Source organism: Cryptomeria japonica, chromosome 6 (assembly GCF_030272615.1).
Source record: "Cryptomeria japonica chromosome 6, Sugi_1.0, whole genome shotgun sequence".
NCBI classification, from domain to species: Eukaryota; Viridiplantae; Streptophyta; class Pinopsida; order Cupressales; family Cupressaceae; genus Cryptomeria; species Cryptomeria japonica.
In genome coordinates this window covers 18,844,792-18,862,298 of record NC_081410.1, presented here as the reverse complement: position 1 = coordinate 18,862,298, position 17,507 = coordinate 18,844,792, and the positions used below count along the sequence as shown (strand labels likewise).

Sequence of the window (17,507 nt, the reverse complement as noted above, 5' to 3'; positions counted from 1 at the left end):
TTTCACCACTGCTTTTGGAGCTGCGAGAAGTGTGTCTTCTTTATCCATGGCAATCAGTTCTTCCCTGCAATGACTCAGCAGGACCAACCTGTAGAACACAGAAGTACTACTGAGAGGGGGGTGTGTGTGCGAATCAGTAGTACATAAAATTTTAATCTTTTTTTACACCTTTAAACTTTTACCAAGTTTTAATCTGAAAATGGAAAGACATAAAAGATGCAACAATGGAAACTGAGAAAGATGCAACAGCACGAACACAAAACACAAGAATTTACATGGAAACCCAATGTGGGAAAACCACAGTGAGAAATGCTGCTAGGATCTACTGTCCTAATCTGGCCTCACAGTTGAAATGATTACAATTCTTTGGGCACCAACCCAATCAAAAATCTTATAAGAGCACCAACTCTACAATCTTATACTGTTAATGCTTGAGCACCAACTCAAGTAACAATTCCAAACAAGAACCTTATGAAAGCACCAATTCTTCAACTTTACAATATAAACTCAGAAATATTTCAGTTATATAACATATTTAATTACAAATCAGATATATTAACTTTGATAACATGAATCAATTATCTGATGCAATTAAAACAGAAGAAAGTTGCACTGTCAATAGGAAATGACATCCAATAACAAGTGTCTCTGTATCTCTGCAATAATAGATCTCTGTATAAGACTGAAAACCAACGCGAAAACCTGCAAATAATTCCCAGAATACCACTTACACAGTCACTGCTTAACCTGCAAATCTTTTCTCAGAATTCTACCAATTAATTCACTTGATTCAATCTGAAAATATTCTGATTCTGGAATGAAAGATATTCAGAAAATATAGTCTTTTAAACAGAAATTTTATTGCCTGAATACAAACTTTGTCACCTGAGATCTGCGATCTAAATCTGAGCATGCACTGTATCAATTCCAGCACTTGTTGTCTTCATAACAGCATTCTAGCCATGACTTTCACTTATTTTTGTGAGACCTTTTTGAATTCATCAGAGCGCCAATAAATCATTACCATAATCCTTTACCCAGCAAGTTTGAAAAACATAGCTTGCACACCCATACTGTCTCACACACATATTGCTTCTTTCATCAGTCCTTTATTCATCACGCAACAAACTGGCAGCTATAAGATTGTTTTCCTTGTATTGTTTTTAGAACTTTGATAACAACGTTCATCTCCAGTCTTCACGTTAAACATACATAGCAAGGACAAACAAACATCAACGGATCCCTTTAAATAATAAACTTGCAGTTATGAGTCGGTTTGAGGAAGTTATATGTTATAGTTAATATTATTAACTATCTTTAACTAATAACTGACTCACATGAATCTTCTCTAAGACTTCGATACCCAACAATATGTGTTTGTAACTTTGTTTATCTTTCAGTTGTTAGTTAGCTTGATAGTAGTTGTAACTGTCTTTCATAAACAGGTTTATGAAGTCTTTTAAAAACACAAAACAACTGAACCATGATCAAACTGATGAACCCTTCACATAACACAAATCGAACAAATAACAAACTGATGAAGTCTCATAATATGAACTGAACAAAAACATCCAAAGGTATACTGCTTCTGTACTAAATAAAAAATAATAATTGTTTGTTTGGTCTTTAAACAGTAAACAAGACTTATGCGTGTTATTTTGTCTCTTTGGACTTGTTACGACATGCAGATCAAAATCAGGCATAATGCAGATCGACTGTGGTTAATTGTTATTCTCAAATCACAAATATCAATCTGTTTGTGCAGGGTGACATCAATGACAAATGTGCCAACACAACCTGTGTGGGGACATTTGCATCCATCCTGAACAGGACCACTTATAAGTTATGAGCTAAGAAATGTTAAAGTAGTAGTGAATCCATGGTTGTTTGACTGAACAAAATTTTTATTATTGTAATAAAACTGAAGGCATGAATAAAATCAGCAGTGAGCAATCGCAAGTAGTGATAAAAGTGTTTAAAATCTAATTATAAGAAAAACTTGGAGGCAGGTGAACTTTGGCAGGATCCTCTTCCATGTTTCCTGAATCAGGAGTTGAAATCATGCATGTGGTCCGTGGGAAGTCTTTTGAACATGGTGAGGTGCTGGATCAGTGAACTGGTGTCTGGTCTCTCGCTGAATTGATTGAATAATGCAGCTCATAACTGATCCCAACTTACAATTGAACTAGGTGCCAATCTTCTCCTAGTTGATGCCTTTCCCTTAAGAAACAAGACTAGCATCCTCAACATCTTGAGCTGTGATTTTATGAATGTTGCAGAGATTTGCAACATCTTGGATGTGATAAAAAGGAGAAATTGAGCTATCTCCATAAAAAAGAGGAAACGCCTTTGTGGTTGATTTTGGAAATGGATTCCGCTGTCACTGTTGCAAAGGTCTTCTGGAATTCTAGGTTACAAAGCAATGATTTCTGCAAGCGGCTATTACATTTTGGGGGATATTGAGATGGGCATCATTTGCAGGAATGAAGATTCGAGATTCTAAGAGTGGTGGACTCACTAGGTGAAGTATGCATTCCCTTAAGAGCTAATATTAAAACGAGAATGCCCTGGACTCATGTCTCAATGGGCATGCCAAAAACTATTGATGTCTAGATTCTCATCTTACTATTGAACTTGTGCATTTGTGGATATTGTTGATGTGTTTTTCATGACATCATGCAACATAGAATAAAATGCTAAGTATTCTATCCTCTCTTGAACAAAGACCTCTCGAATGCTAAGGTATGTGATCAAACGAGGTGACGCCAAGGTTCCTTCTGCGTACAAGCGACTTTATGTGGGATAGGCTTAGTGTGTTGATGTGATTGCTGGTAATCCAAGGGGACTTACGTTATGAAATACAACCGAAACATGAACATCAAATGTATCAATCATGTGATGCTTCGTCTCCTAAACTAATTCAAACTCAAATTAAAAAAAAAGGACAAAAGGGGAAAGGGTTTAGGGAATCTATGCTAACTCCTAATTCCTAAGGACAATGACAATAACGAATGATGCTTTGATAGACAAATCCTTCATGAAACTACTTTCTACTTAACTAGAGATAGCTCACAACGCCATAGAAAGAGTGCGATTTCCTAAGGTAGTGAAAGATCTTCATATTGTAAACAATCCATTCAAATACCCAATATTGGCACAATCCAATTGAAGTCTTCACAATTGAACTTCGCCACAATAATAATTAGGTTCAGACTAACCATGCACTACAACTTGCAATCAACAAGGTGTAAATGGTATGAACCTAAGGATTCATCAAATATCATCACACTTCTCCATCATAATCAATGAACTTTTTTTATTTTGAGAAGTAACAAGGAACCATGCAAAATGTAGAAACACATCCACCATAACTTCAATGAAAGTATTGAATTAATTTCAACATAACTTTGCAACAATTTCAAGTTTCCTCTTCCTACTCTACTCTACTTGCTTTCTAATTATTGTCTATTACTGAACTATTGATCTTTACAAAGGAGAGCATTGAGCCTTATATAGAGGTCTTTACATTTTGAAGGCTCAGATTGATTCTCAAATCATTGGCCAAGATCTTATAATAAAACCCTAACTAGGGGTTGTTAAAACAAACTCCTTCTTGACCAATGAGAAAATTACAAGAATAGGACACATGTCCTCCTTTGATTGTTGACCAATGAGAAAATAGGTTAGGTGCATAGAATAATATTTGATGAAGCGCCATGTGTTAGTTTTTCCTTCCTTGGATGAGTCAAGTTTGATGTATCTGGACATGTTGATGTGATTGGGTAGATGATGAGTAGGATGCCACCTCATCGTGCAAAACATGTAGATGATCACAAAGTGTGTGATTGAGCAATATCTTTTGATACTCAACATTATCTAGGCATGATGGGGCCATATTCCCAAATTGTATCATCTTGGGTTATCAAGCAAATTTTCTAACTTTGCTTAACTCTTCTAAAACTATCTACTTCCTTGATCACACTTCACTTTCCTTCTTCATGTTTGGGAACTTTCTTTCTTCTTTGTGATGTATTTCCATCTTCAACCTCGGAATCTTGAAACATTTTCTTCTATGAAACCCTTTGATCTTGAAACTCCTTTTCCTAGATTACCTCCTTGTTGTACTCGCAATGATTCTTGGATTTCTGGAGGAAATTCAAGATTTTGCAAAATCACCTTCATTATTGTGCTGTCTTGAATTTGTCTTTTCTTCTTTTGTTCACCATTTTGATATCCTCATCTTCACTTTGATCACGAAAATTCTTAATTTGTTTGACGTAGAGAAATTTCACATGTTGTAAAGCAACCTCCTTGAATGTTCATCCTCCGTGTTGTTCATCAATGAAGCTCCTTACCATGTTTCACAGTTTCACTAGAGCGGGATTAGGATTTGGTCATGGATTTCCAAACCAAGGAATTCCGCCTTGAGATTGGACTTTCCTTGTTTCCTTTGTCTTTGCTTTGAGTGTATTAATGTTGAATTCCTCCATGCGCTTAAATCTTCATATCACTTTTATCTTTGTAGAATACCCTTCTTGACTTATCTTTGATGATCTTGAATTCTTTCTTGAAGTGTGAATGCTTTCCTTTCGTTGTATTGAACACAATCTTCTTTCTTGTTGTGAAATTCCTCTTTCCATGCCCTGTGCACATCATTCTTTGCATCAAACCTGAAAAGGAAACAATTGTGAATCAAAAAACATGTAAAAATAAAGGAAATTCTGATCCTATACACCCTTAACAATAACATTAATACTTCATCAAACAAGCCTTCAAAACCCTTTCAAATCTTGAAATTGACTCTCTAAGTCTGGAAATGTTGATGTTCCAGATTTAGAAATTCACACCTTAGGGCTGATGATAATTTTGTCCAAAATCTGTCTTAAAACTTGGTGGAAATGTTCTCCAAATTCACCCAACACTTGATGTCTGCTGCAATTTGCTGGGAAATTTGCCTTATTATGTCTGTTATAAGTCGTTTCAGATCAGCCTTGATTCTACTCTTGATAAGATCTGATTTCAAATCTGAATGTTGAATTTGTGCCGTAGAATTCAATTGACCTTCTTAAGAAGCAATTTAGGCTTTGATCTTTGATCAGCCTTTCTTTTTCCTCCAAAGAATTCACCTTTTATATGCTGAAAAAACCTGATTGAATTTTGAATTCTAAAATCTGCTGACTAATTATGAATTTGAGAATGCTTTGTTGGTGCTTATTTGCCCTTGGATTTTAAATTTGAATTGCAATGCATGTCGCACTTCTTCCTTGTTTTATAGGCCTTGCATCCAATGGTCACACCTCTTCCTTCCATAAGCAGCTGACTTTGCCCTTAAGTGCTTTGTCTTTATTTTCTTGCAAATGAAAATACTTCACTTGTGAAGTCGGCCTCATCTTTCCTTCATGCGATTTTGCATTTAGATACTTATTGAAGGAGGTGCACCCAAGTTTTAATCCCACGTTTTCTTGCCTTTGTTTTAATTGTGGTTTCCACTTCCTTGTTTTTTGAGGAAGTTTGCTTAAGGCAATTTTAAAATTTCCTTGTTTTATGAGGAAGGTTGATCACTCAAAATAGGGAGGTTTAAATTTTCCTTGTTTTACAAGGAAGTTTGCTCAATACTTAATTGCACATGATAAGGATGATGCAAATCTTTCTCGTTTTAGAAGGAAGTTTCATCATAAGAAAGGTCTAAATCTTCCCCGTTTTAGAAGGAAGTTTTTCAATTTCTTTGTTTTACAAGAAAGTTTTATTTTCACTCAAAATTAGGAAGACTTAAATTTCCTTTTATTACAAGGAAGATTTCAAATTTGTTTAATGCTTGTTTAATTTCCTTGTTTTTTGACCTTCTTCGTTACATTTTTTATTGCCTTAAAATTTCACTTTCTTCCTTCATCATCCAAATTAGACCAAGGGTGGAAAATTGATTTGCACAAGGAAGATTGCTCCATTTCACTTGCATTATTCATCAATTTGCTTGAAGAGTGAAAAATCGAACCACAAAAGTAAGATTTTGATTTCCTTGTAATACAAGGAAGTTCTCAATTTGATACCATATTTTGCCTCCTGAATTTTCCCCAAGAGTGGAAAATCGATCTCCACAAGGAAATTTCCAATTTCCCTCACCTTGACCTCTTTTCTGACAACTTGCAACATGACAACATTTGACAATCATGACATTTTTTACAATTTTGCAAGACAACAACTTTCGTGCTCAACTTACACATTTTTCGTCACTAGCAAAGGTTAATGACTAAAGAAACTACTGCCAAGCCAAGCAAACTAACAAAATGACTACCCTAAAAGCAAAAAAGTGGGGGTCCCCATTTGCAATGGGACGATGTGTGAAAATGTCACAACAGATATCAAGCATGGGACGTGGCTCACAAGACAACCTATGGGGTTAAGAGGCCATCTCCTCATGTGATTTTCAATTAACTCTTATGATTTACTAAACAAAGGTAAAGGGAAAAGAATGCTGAAAGAAAATACAGAAATAAATACTAATCTGTGTGAACAAATGAGAAGTCATTCACTGGATAACTAATTGTACCTGTTTCTATTTGCACAATAATAATCTATAGATCTCTGACTTGAGCATTCACAAAATAAGCAAAAGGTTAGTCTAATGAGTAATCAAGAGGGGGACAAAAATGACCATAACTGCAATATATTAATCACTTGATTGGGCACTGTTGTAGATTTGTAGATCACTATAACACCTCTGGAAATAGGAAGGATAATGAGAATGAAAAAAAAATGAGAACATGCAAAAGTCTCGAGAACATATACAAACACAGGCATACCCTAACACAATTTCTAGTATTCACAAAATAAATTTTACAAGAAAAAATACAGACAGGGCTTGAACAGAAAGAGTGTGCAAAATTCATCACCTCTAAGAGCTATCCTTTTCAGACGAAACTTGTTTCAATACATAGCACATTGAGCAAGAGAGTAGGAGAAGAGAGGTAGAGTAGGAGGAAATCAAAACATTAACTGCCTCTGGTCTTTATTAAATTTCTGGATAAAGATTTAAATCCAACTCACTAGAGTAATGCCACCATTGTAAAGTCCCATCACCGCTCTGTAAATTTCATCTTGTCCATCATGTTAGGTTTGACTAGAGTGTGAATTATGATATTGCTATCAGGATTCAATTGTGTAGTTTTTGAGTCAAACTCATTGACCCATATTTCATGGGTAGTGGTTCACAAAAATCCATCTCCGATGAGAATGAATGTTACACCTACCACTCATTGCATCTAGGTGATGCTCACTGAGGTGAAGCATTGGGCCTTCCTGAGAGGTCACCCATCCCAATGCTACTCCAACTCAAGCATGCTTAACCATGGGGTTTCCCCTAAGGTTAAGCCCACTTGGCTTGCTAACCCATTTGCAAAACCTTCAGGAGTGTTGTGCCTTATGAACCATTCATTTTAGAGTGTGAATTGCTGAAACTGCTATATTAATGCTGCACATAGCTTTTTTCCTGTCAAAACTTTAAGCTTTCCTGTTTTTAACTGCCTCTTTACTTTTCCCAGTAATTTTTTCTTTATCTGTAAACCTACTTGATTTTGGAGCAACATACAGGAGCTCCTTTCCTTCTGATAATTAGGTAAAATGGATTTAATACGAGCTGCCTTTTAATAATTGGAGCAACATACAGGAGCTTCTTTCGTTTTGATGATTAGGGCAAATGGATATAAAATGAGTAAACTTTGATATTTAAGAGCTTCCTCTTCATTTTCCCATGATCTCATTTAAATATTTGCTGCCCCTTCATAAAATTTTTACTTTACTGAAGTCATTGATCTTATCTTTAATAAAAATATTGTTGAGCTCGAATGAAATAGTGAAAATCTTTACTTTGATCTCAAATAACATGGACTCCTAAAAAATGGCAGTTCCACTTGATTTTTATGATTTTCTTATCATTTGATCACAACTTTATGAAAGATCAAAAGCATAAATGAATTTTATCACCTTGCCTTTCTGGGGTCCACTTTCCAACTCACTTGCTTTTTCAGCCAATGGAAACAGTTAAGTTATTTCTTCTTGAAAGTGTGCAGACTGAAGACCATTGGATTGAAATCTTATGTGTAGTATTGAAGGATTGCTGCGGTCCCAACTTTGACACCTTTAAACCTCTTTCTCAAACTTGCACTAGTTAGATTACTTCTTGTTTTGATTGTCAATGCATTCCAACTCTGACATCTTTAAAGTTGTGCTAGCTATAGGATGGTTTAATCCATAGCAGCATTAATTGTTTGGGGAATTAATCGGCAAAACAAAAGTATAAGGTTTCTTGAAAAAAATCGGGAAAAAATCGGATTTACAAAAAAATGTAAAAAATTGCAGATATATGGATGTAAATATTCTATATAAAGGAATTGGTTCTTTTTGTAAGTGTTCGTTGACATGAAGATCTATGCAATCATGCAGAAGACTTTCACAGTATGATTGACTCACATATTGTAGATAGACATGCTCTTTGATAGCTTCCATCTAAAATTGACTATTAATACCACTTTTTTTATGATCACCTTGTTGACATGTGTCACAAATTACCATATGTGAATGAGCTTATGGGGTAAGACATTGTTATCTGGTGCCGAAAAGGTGTTTATACATTTCCCCATGTTATTTACTAATAAAATATCACAAGGTGTTTTTTAGTTGGGCTATTCATTTATCCAAAAGTAAGCAAGATATGTCTCAATACTGCCATAAATATTTTGAAGGAGCATGTGTGTATTAGAAACAATTTATTTTGTGGAAGGAAGTTTTTCGTGAATTATGCATTTAGAACAGTACATTGATTGTTTCATCCATTGATGTTATACTTGGTTTTTATTTAGGGACAATAAATGGTTGTCCAGTCCATTTTCTGTTTGCTTTGCAGATTTACTTTCTTTAATGGAGTGTAACCTTTTGTAAAGCTCTTTAGTTTCTATGCTTTTCACTGGAAAAGAACCCCAAACTGGCTGGAAATGGCCATTTCTATTTTGGAAGTTTCTAAAATGTTTCCATGCAGTTATGGTACCCAAAATCTTTCAATCTTCTTAAAAGCTCCATCCTTATGGAGATTCCAGTTTTTCTTTTTGAACGATTTCAGCATATCCAGTAGGCTTCTCTGTAGGTCCACCATGGCATATTTCTATATGCACAAATTGTAGTGAAGTCCATATATTTCTTGAGAAATTGGCATTTTTTTTCCTAATGATTTGTGTTATTGCTAAATAATGGACAATCAAACATTTTGAAATTAACTACAAGGCTTTTAGTGGGTGGAAGGTCTCAATACTAAATAATGCTTATATTCTATGTACATTTGTTACTAAGCAATGATTATATTTGAATCGGCATGCAGGTAGACATTAATGTTTCTCCTGGATCCCATGCATTTGAAGATTCAGGTAGGTTGGAGAAATTGTTTATTTCTTTTACCAGTACTACTTAGTTTTTTGTTTTTGAAGTATGACAGAAAATGTACTTTATAAACTCCAAAAGCATGCCTAACTTCTTTAATGGCCAAACACATTAATTGTGAAATCGTCCTCAACAGTAAGAATATACTATTATAGGTCATGCAATCAGAACCTCATGAATTGTGTTAAAATATATTAATGGCTGAATGTATATATTGTGTGCAATAATTTGATTTAAAGTCCAAATACAAATATTTCAACCCTTGTATTAAAGAAAGGTTATCTTATCTAGCAATGCAGAATATTTGGAATAGTGACCGATTCTTTGAATGGAAAACCAAATTATTTCCAAGCTCTTTTCTGATTATTGACCTATTTTGTGGATTGTAGTGGGAAGCCTGGAATTAAAAAACCAATAAAAGATCTCATAGATTTTTACATTACATCAAATAAGACATTCTGACAATGGAGCTAGCCTGAAAATGTCTTCAATTACTTATTTATGATTGTAGTTATCAAACAAACTATTTAAGAATGCTCATGGAAATATTAAAATCTATATGGTAGTAAAACTTGCTTTAATAGCCAATTAGGTTTGGTTTCATCTTAAAAGGATGCATTATGCATTAAAATAATGTATGGGAAACACTCTCTGAATAAAGTATCTTTTGTTTGTTCTCTCCCAATTTTCTCTCTAGAATCTATCACTAATTAAAAGGATGAGAATAAGAAACGTGGTCTTTGCAATACAGAATGAAATTTGAATACAAGAAAGGTGTGATAAGGTTAGACCAACCAATGTCACAGATATTAAAATAACTAGCAGTAAATGAAAAAATGGTCAAATGCTGTGGTAGTCTGCCAACATATTGTATACAAATCAACATGCTATAGTCTCTGGTTTACTTTGAACAAGCATTAAACCAAATATTGTTTCTCACAGCTCTGAGCTCAAGATTCAAGGATAATTGCTAACAGCAGCTAGAGCTGAAAATATATGGTTTTGTTGTAGAAGAAATCAATAAATATCCCTTAAAATCAAGCAAAATGATGTGCATGTCATCCACATTGGCAGAGCATATAACCTCAGGCAAGCTCTTGATATGTAATTGCTACAAAAGCTGAGGTTTATCATTAAGAAGCTTTTAATGAATCTGGAATGAAACTATGCTCACAACTGACTACTAAAAATGAAAACAAACACAAATTAAACACAATACACATCTCCACTTTGGAAACCCCCAATTTGGGAAGAAAAACCCAGCTTGATAGGTGCCAAATAGCAGTCCTATCTTATGTATTAGTAATCAACCTGTACAAGATGTATACAATTCTGTTACTGTTCCTATCCTTCTTGTCTGCCCCATGAATCAAACTGAGGATTTGTTCTATGTCTGTGCCAAGTGCTCTGTGCATCTCACTTCGCTGCTAGCCAGTTCTTGACTTCCTGTTTTACTTTTATTGAATGTTAGGCTTTACTCCTGTGCATTGGAGTAGCTCGACCATTTTGAACATCTCAAAAGTCATGTTGTTTTGGTTCCCATTCCTTTCCAGTTTGAAGTGACAAAACCACTGCTTTTTACCCAAACTACCATGTGTCATTTTCAAAACAGCCCTGGTCCTTGTGAGATCACTGCATCAATTTTAGGACCATTGTTTACTTACAGAATTCCTTTGGTGGTTACATTTTTGTCTATTGGTGCTTTTGAAAGCTCCCTTTGACAGGACCATCAGTTTCATTTGTTGTATTGAACATGTAAGGAGTCAAATATGGCAGATTCATGTTTTATTTGACTGCCATTCATTGGTGAAGCACTACACATCTCAAACCTTTGATTTTTAGATAACTTGGTTTCCAAAGGTCATATTATCTCTTCTGTTAGGTTTATTATATCTCAATTTTTGTTGAAACACGGTGCAATAGGAGTCTTGGGCTATCATACAAATCTTTTGTGTCATAGTTATTGAGAAATTTACATCATTTCACTTCCAGTCTCTTCAGTAGGACATTGAATTTGAAGCTTGAATAGGCAGTTTTTAGCAGTCATTTTACAAATCTGTAGGAAGACTAGTTTGGGTGCAGTTTGCAGCACTAAGCCTTTGAGCATGATTATGACGTGTATTGGCTGATGAAATTCTTGTTGGGTATCTTGTGTTGTGTGATGATGCCATGGAGGCAAGTGCTATTGCTGTCATTGTGGCTCTTTCTATGGTTGTGTTTGTTATTATGGTTTCTTGGTTGGAGGGGTAAGTGGTGCCCAAAGCATGTTTTTGCGTGCTGTAGAGGTTGCTTATGTTCCTTATTTTTGTTAGCAGCACATTACAGCGCTGAAACCATGATCTGAACATGATATAGAAGGATATGATTGAGACTATGCAATTAAGTTTGTTGGACTAATTCCTATTTCATAGTCCGATGGCAGGAGGTCTTATTGAAGGTATGCCCCTTCTCAACATTTCAAATGCAAAGATTTTGGAGTGTGAAGGTGCATCTATCTGTTTCTGTGTATTTTTTAGTTTGAGAGGATTTAGGTTTGGCGATTTCGAGTGCCTTCTTTGAGAGGATGCAGGCTGAAATTCATGGGCTGCTTAACTCTCATAAATGGGTACTGGTAAGCTCATGAAATTGGTATTGTATTCGAGATAGTGTGAACGTGAGAGGTTTCATTCGTTGAGCATTATTTCAGTTACCTGTAAAAGAGGTAGGATGCAACTGTGCAATGCAGATTATATGTTTGGTGTCATGCATGTAGCTTCTATATGCATGCCAATGCAGATGCTGGTGACATGGTCAATCACATCATCAAAGCAAAATTTTGTGCCCTTTTTCTGTAAAGTTTACATCTCATTAGTATACATGTACTATGGCACCATCTTTTGAAGGCCTTATTGTATATGAGCCTACTGAACTGTAGGTCTTGATGATGACATAATCTTCACATTCGAATAAGTTTACTTATAGTGAATAGTGGATGCTTTCAATTACATCCACAAATTTTAGCAGTTGGATGAGGGTTTATGCTTGAGTTGCATGTAAACAAATGAGGACTCCAAATTGTAGTGCCTGTGGTTAGTGATAAGTTTAAAGTGATATGTTTATGTGCAATCAACTCTAGGCTAAATTACTAATTTGGCATGATTTGGCCATCTACAAGCTTGCATTTGATGAAGATGGAGGTAAACATGGGTCAAATGCAATAACTCATCCAGAAAGGAATTTAGTTGCACGAGTTCTTTTTGAGAACTCAAGCCATTGTCTCAAGAAAGTGACCAATTATACTTGGTGTCTGACAGTGATGTCATGCCCCGTTCCTATCATAATCATATAAAATAAAAATATAATAATAATTATATATCTATTACTATGCTTAGAAAATTGTCTTAATTATTAAGACTTCACAGTTTTCTGATTGAGCCAAGGCAAACAAAGAGAAGATATTGACTCCATCTATGGCCCAATTCAGCCCCAGAGCTTAGATAATAAATACACAACGATTACTATAAAAAAGGCACGCGTGATTATGGTAGAGCAGCGATTTTGAGGTCTGACGTAGTATGAGCAACATTCAGAAAAACAGTCAGCAACTACAATTAGTAAACATAGATTGAATTAAGACAAAAACAAATGATTAATTAGAGAGACAACACCAATCAGTATCGGTCCCTTCATAAAAAGGCATGAGGTCAAATGGTAAGAGGTAGCGCATGAGGATAAATGGTGAGAAGCAGCAATGAGTTAAAGTAAATAACAATAATATGAATGGAGGGGTTTAATCTTGAAGAGACATGCGATGGACAAAGGGACACTCCTCTTCTTCAGTCACCACCGTGAGAACAGTCGTGACTTCTCACAATTCGGTAGGAAGATATAAGTGTCCAACATGAGCATCATGGTAGGAAAAATATTGATAAAACCCAGTCTCAGCAGTATTGAACTAAGACAGCAGTATATATATACTGGTCTGAGTATTTCGGTATGAATAATAATATGGATATTCTGATTAAGTGGTTCTAATACTGTTTCCTATGGATATAAAATAGGCATTTTAATTGATAATACATGACTGATACACACACACACACAATATGTTGTTATTCTGCACAGTAGAATAAATACATAGATTCCTTTAAAGCTTCAGACAGAGATATGCACGTTAGTAATTCAGCGATCTGGTGGTATGATCTATATTAAGAGTGAATATATATTTATGTGTAAAATAATATTTATATGATCTTATTAATGTCATCTATGCTGTATTAAGTCTGATTATATATTTCTAGATCTGTATATTTACATAATAAGGTAGAACGAACAGATTCTTTAGAAGTCTAACCAATCAGACATTCTGTTGTGGAGGGGAGATACGACAGATATAAGGAGGGCAAGTAGCCAAAGGACCATCTAGGTTTAGCAGGGGTCGATGATGGATGTGCTTCTGTACCCCTGAACTCCAAAGAATTATGCAGGAGGTAACATGATGGTCACACTTCCATGCCCTTGAACCTGTTGGATAGGCTCAAAGGTGCCTTGTATAATTTCCTGCGGGTACTTCACAATAGCAATGGGTTGATTGGATGGAGCTCCAAAGGCATTTATTGAATATCATGAGCATGGAAATTCTCTGTATACATTGTTGAATATTATGTTTATTTTGTGTCACTAATCTGGTTGCAGGTTCAAGATTAAGGGACTAACACAATTTACACAACAATCTCAGTTCCGAGCATCATAACATACCCTACTTAGGGCAATTTAGGTAAAGGTTCCCACAGGGGACATTACAAGTGACCTCACAGATCAGTTCTAGGCAAATGAGGCATACCAGGAGCTGAAATATCGTATTTAAACCACTGCAAATTGTAGAAATGAAAATTGATGCCAACATCCGCTGGGAATGTAGCAATTTAAATTGAGTCCTCCTCACAATTTGCAAAAACATTCCGTGTCTACAAAAGCTTTTGCATAATATATTTTTTTTCAACATAGATAATGACAGTAGAATGATAGTAATGGTAAGCAGAAATCAGTCTTGGGACAACCAAGAAATGTTTAAGTAAGCCATTGTTAATCCACTTCTGATTACTGTATATGTCAAGCTAATAAATATAATGCTACAAAAGATTGAATGCAAATAGTGAGCAGAGGTCTGAAGAGAATAAATAAAAGGAGCACAACAGATTGCGAAGGCAATATGCAATCTCTGATATTTCCTATGGAAACTAGCTTTTGTATAGCAGACAGATCATACAAATCCAATTCCCCTAGCGGAGATGCCTAACAAATCACCATTTTGATGAGTTGCAATAATGAGCTTTTTTTAGGTTGGATCATAATGATGAAGAACCTTTTCACACAAACAGAACTCATTATGAACATGAGATACACAGTCCGTGAGATAGAGGCAAAATGCTTCTGGAAAAAATTGTGTATTTAATTTTCACCAATGTTTTGGATCATGCTTCATGATCCATTGTCAGGATGGTGAGATAAAATGACAACAAGCTTGCATGTTAGCTCGTTTAAACCATGAGATTCCAAGAAGGGACATGAAACTCAATACACAATAAAAGGTTGTAGATAAATAATATATGATAGATGGTGCAGAAGGTAGGCAAAATAAGAATATTCTAATGTCTCCTTGTTGAAATAGGTTCATTAATAAATAATAATAATAATAAATTAAAATATAAAAGAATAAAAATAAAGATTAATATAATTAAAATATAATTAAAATTTAGTTAAGTTTAATGAATGGCCAAAAGGCATGAAGTGAAAAGTTGCGACTCCCTCAAACATGAGATATAAAAGGGAGAGAGGAGAACTCCATTGGGGAAAACAAAGGAAAAAAGGAAGAAAGAAGGGAGCAAAGTTATTAAAGAAGCATTAATAGGAAGAAGACAAGGAAGTAACTCTTTCAAAGGAGCAGCAATGATGAAAGGTTGTGACCCTTTCGAAGGGTGGTACTTGTGAAAGGTTATGACCATTAAGAAGAGGTGTGACTCTCCCTCACATTGGAGGATATAAAGTGGATAATTTTTCATTTGAGAAGGAAGGATCCATGGAATAGAACAAATATCTGAAGCATTAAAAGCAGATTGAGGAGCAGACTTAAATCAGAATTATAAGAAAATATGGAAGAATGATATGAATATTTATCAAAGAGATCAGAACACAAATATAGCAAACAATAATAAAGCAGACATTTAAGGAAAATAAGAGAAAACATTAATCAATAATCAGAGAATCAGACATGATGGAATAGAAAGGATTCTCATACACACATATATATCTGAGTATATGCAGCATATCAGATTGATATAAACAACAGACTTGTGCATTTAAAGAGAGAAACAACATCGAATTGAATCTGTCCAAATTACCACAGCAAACTGAGAATACATAACCTGTAATAATTCTACAACAAGTATATTGGGCAAGATTTAGTGTCCTCCCACAAGGGGACATTACAAATATAATAGTATTACATTATTATAATAATATAATGCTAATTGCTAAGTATGATAAATGAAGCAGAAAATGAATCGGAATAAACAAAGGATGAAATGCCAATGATTGATAGCAAGGTGTATAATATATTGTAGAGTGCGTTGGAAGGTTGGTGCCTTCGTCCCCTTGGTTGTTCAAGGCCACCCTCGGGGTTTCGTGACATGGCTTAATGGCCTCGTGTGGCTTGTTTATCTCTGGTGTTTGTATCGAGCATTAATAGGTCGATCTTTTGGTGCAATGGCAAACCCTGGGCCAACAAGTGGTATTAAAGCTTAGGTCACGGGTTCAAATCCCTCGGTCATGCTAGGGGGGGATTGTTGGAAGGTTGGTGCCTTCATCCCCTTGGTTGTTCAGCATCATCCTCGGGGTTTCGTGACATGGCTTAACTACCTTTTGTGGTTTGTTTATCTCTGGTGTTTGTATCGGGCATTAATAAGGTCAATCTTTTGGTGCAACGACAAACCCTTGGCCAACAGAGTTAAGAAAGAAAAAAATACAACTCTGTGTGAAATTTGTTCCAAATGAAATGCAATATTCACAGAAACACTTAAGACTTTAACTCACTACTTATGTTAAAAGGAATTAAACTCTATTCATGAACATTATTGAAATATATATTTTATCACTAGTCTTGATCCAAAAATTTGGGCAAAATTCTTTAGCTCTCAATTACTGTGCAAGAAGAGCTCTCAAGTGCTGCTCAAAATACCTAGTTGTGCAAAATGGGCTATTTTTGTTTTGGGTGGTTGTATGGCAAAAATATGTCATTGTTGGTAGGGTAATCATTTCCTTAAGTTGTGTTTGTTTATATAACCTAGGTTGTGGGTGATTTTCTAGTTTGTTGCTTGTGGTCATGGGAACCAAATTGTGCATCATTTGTAGTTCCTATGATGGTGTTTGAACAGTTTGGCTTCCATTGCTAGCATCTAGAGGTGGATTTAAGAGGGTAGAAGTAAAGAGAACAAGTAGAGTCGACAATGAGTAGCAAAGAATGGAAATATGGTGTTCTAGTCAGCACACAATTATGTTTTGTTCATATGATTATATTTGACTATGTATTAATCGTTTTTTAGCTTTTGGATGGTTATAGGAGTCATTTAGATAACCTTTGTGTACTCAAGAAACGTAGTCTGATCCTTGGCTGACCATCTTTGGTCTACTTATGTAATAATTTCATGTGTGAATAAAGGTATACTTGTACTCCGCTATATGGTATGCATTGCTATTTTTATTCTTAATTCAAGCATTGGCTTTATCAAAGGGAAAAGCAAAAATTTAGCATTGTTGCCCTGAAAGAAATCAAGTCAAATTTAAGAGATTCATGCCTTAAGACCCCAATAAAGGAGAGGAGAGACCACAATGTGGTCAAGATTAGACAATCCTCAAGGATCATAGAACAAAGAGGAAGGAGGAGACAACTATTGAAAGATTTTGAAGGAACCCAACCATACAAATCTAAAATCGAAGCTCATCTTGAGAATGGAGCTGAAGTTGGAGCCATATTTGGGAAAACCATAACATTCCCACTACAAGGAAATGAATGAAGAAGAGTGGGAAGTGATAACAAGGCACTT

General features: G+C 35.2%; 1 protein-coding gene across 1 annotated transcript in view; it reads left to right on the top strand.

Annotated features, from left to right (window-relative positions):
• The window catches only part of LOC131048031 (protein AE7-like 1), an 85,284-nt gene that overhangs the window by 50,025 nt on the left and 17,752 nt on the right, over positions 1 to 17,507 (top strand). Inside the window, exon 4 of the mRNA XM_059207098.1 lies at positions 9,368 to 9,413. Within this exon, the coding sequence (XP_059063081.1) occupies positions 9,368 to 9,413 (46 nt within the window). The remainder of the gene's footprint in view (positions 1 to 9,367; positions 9,414 to 17,507) is intronic.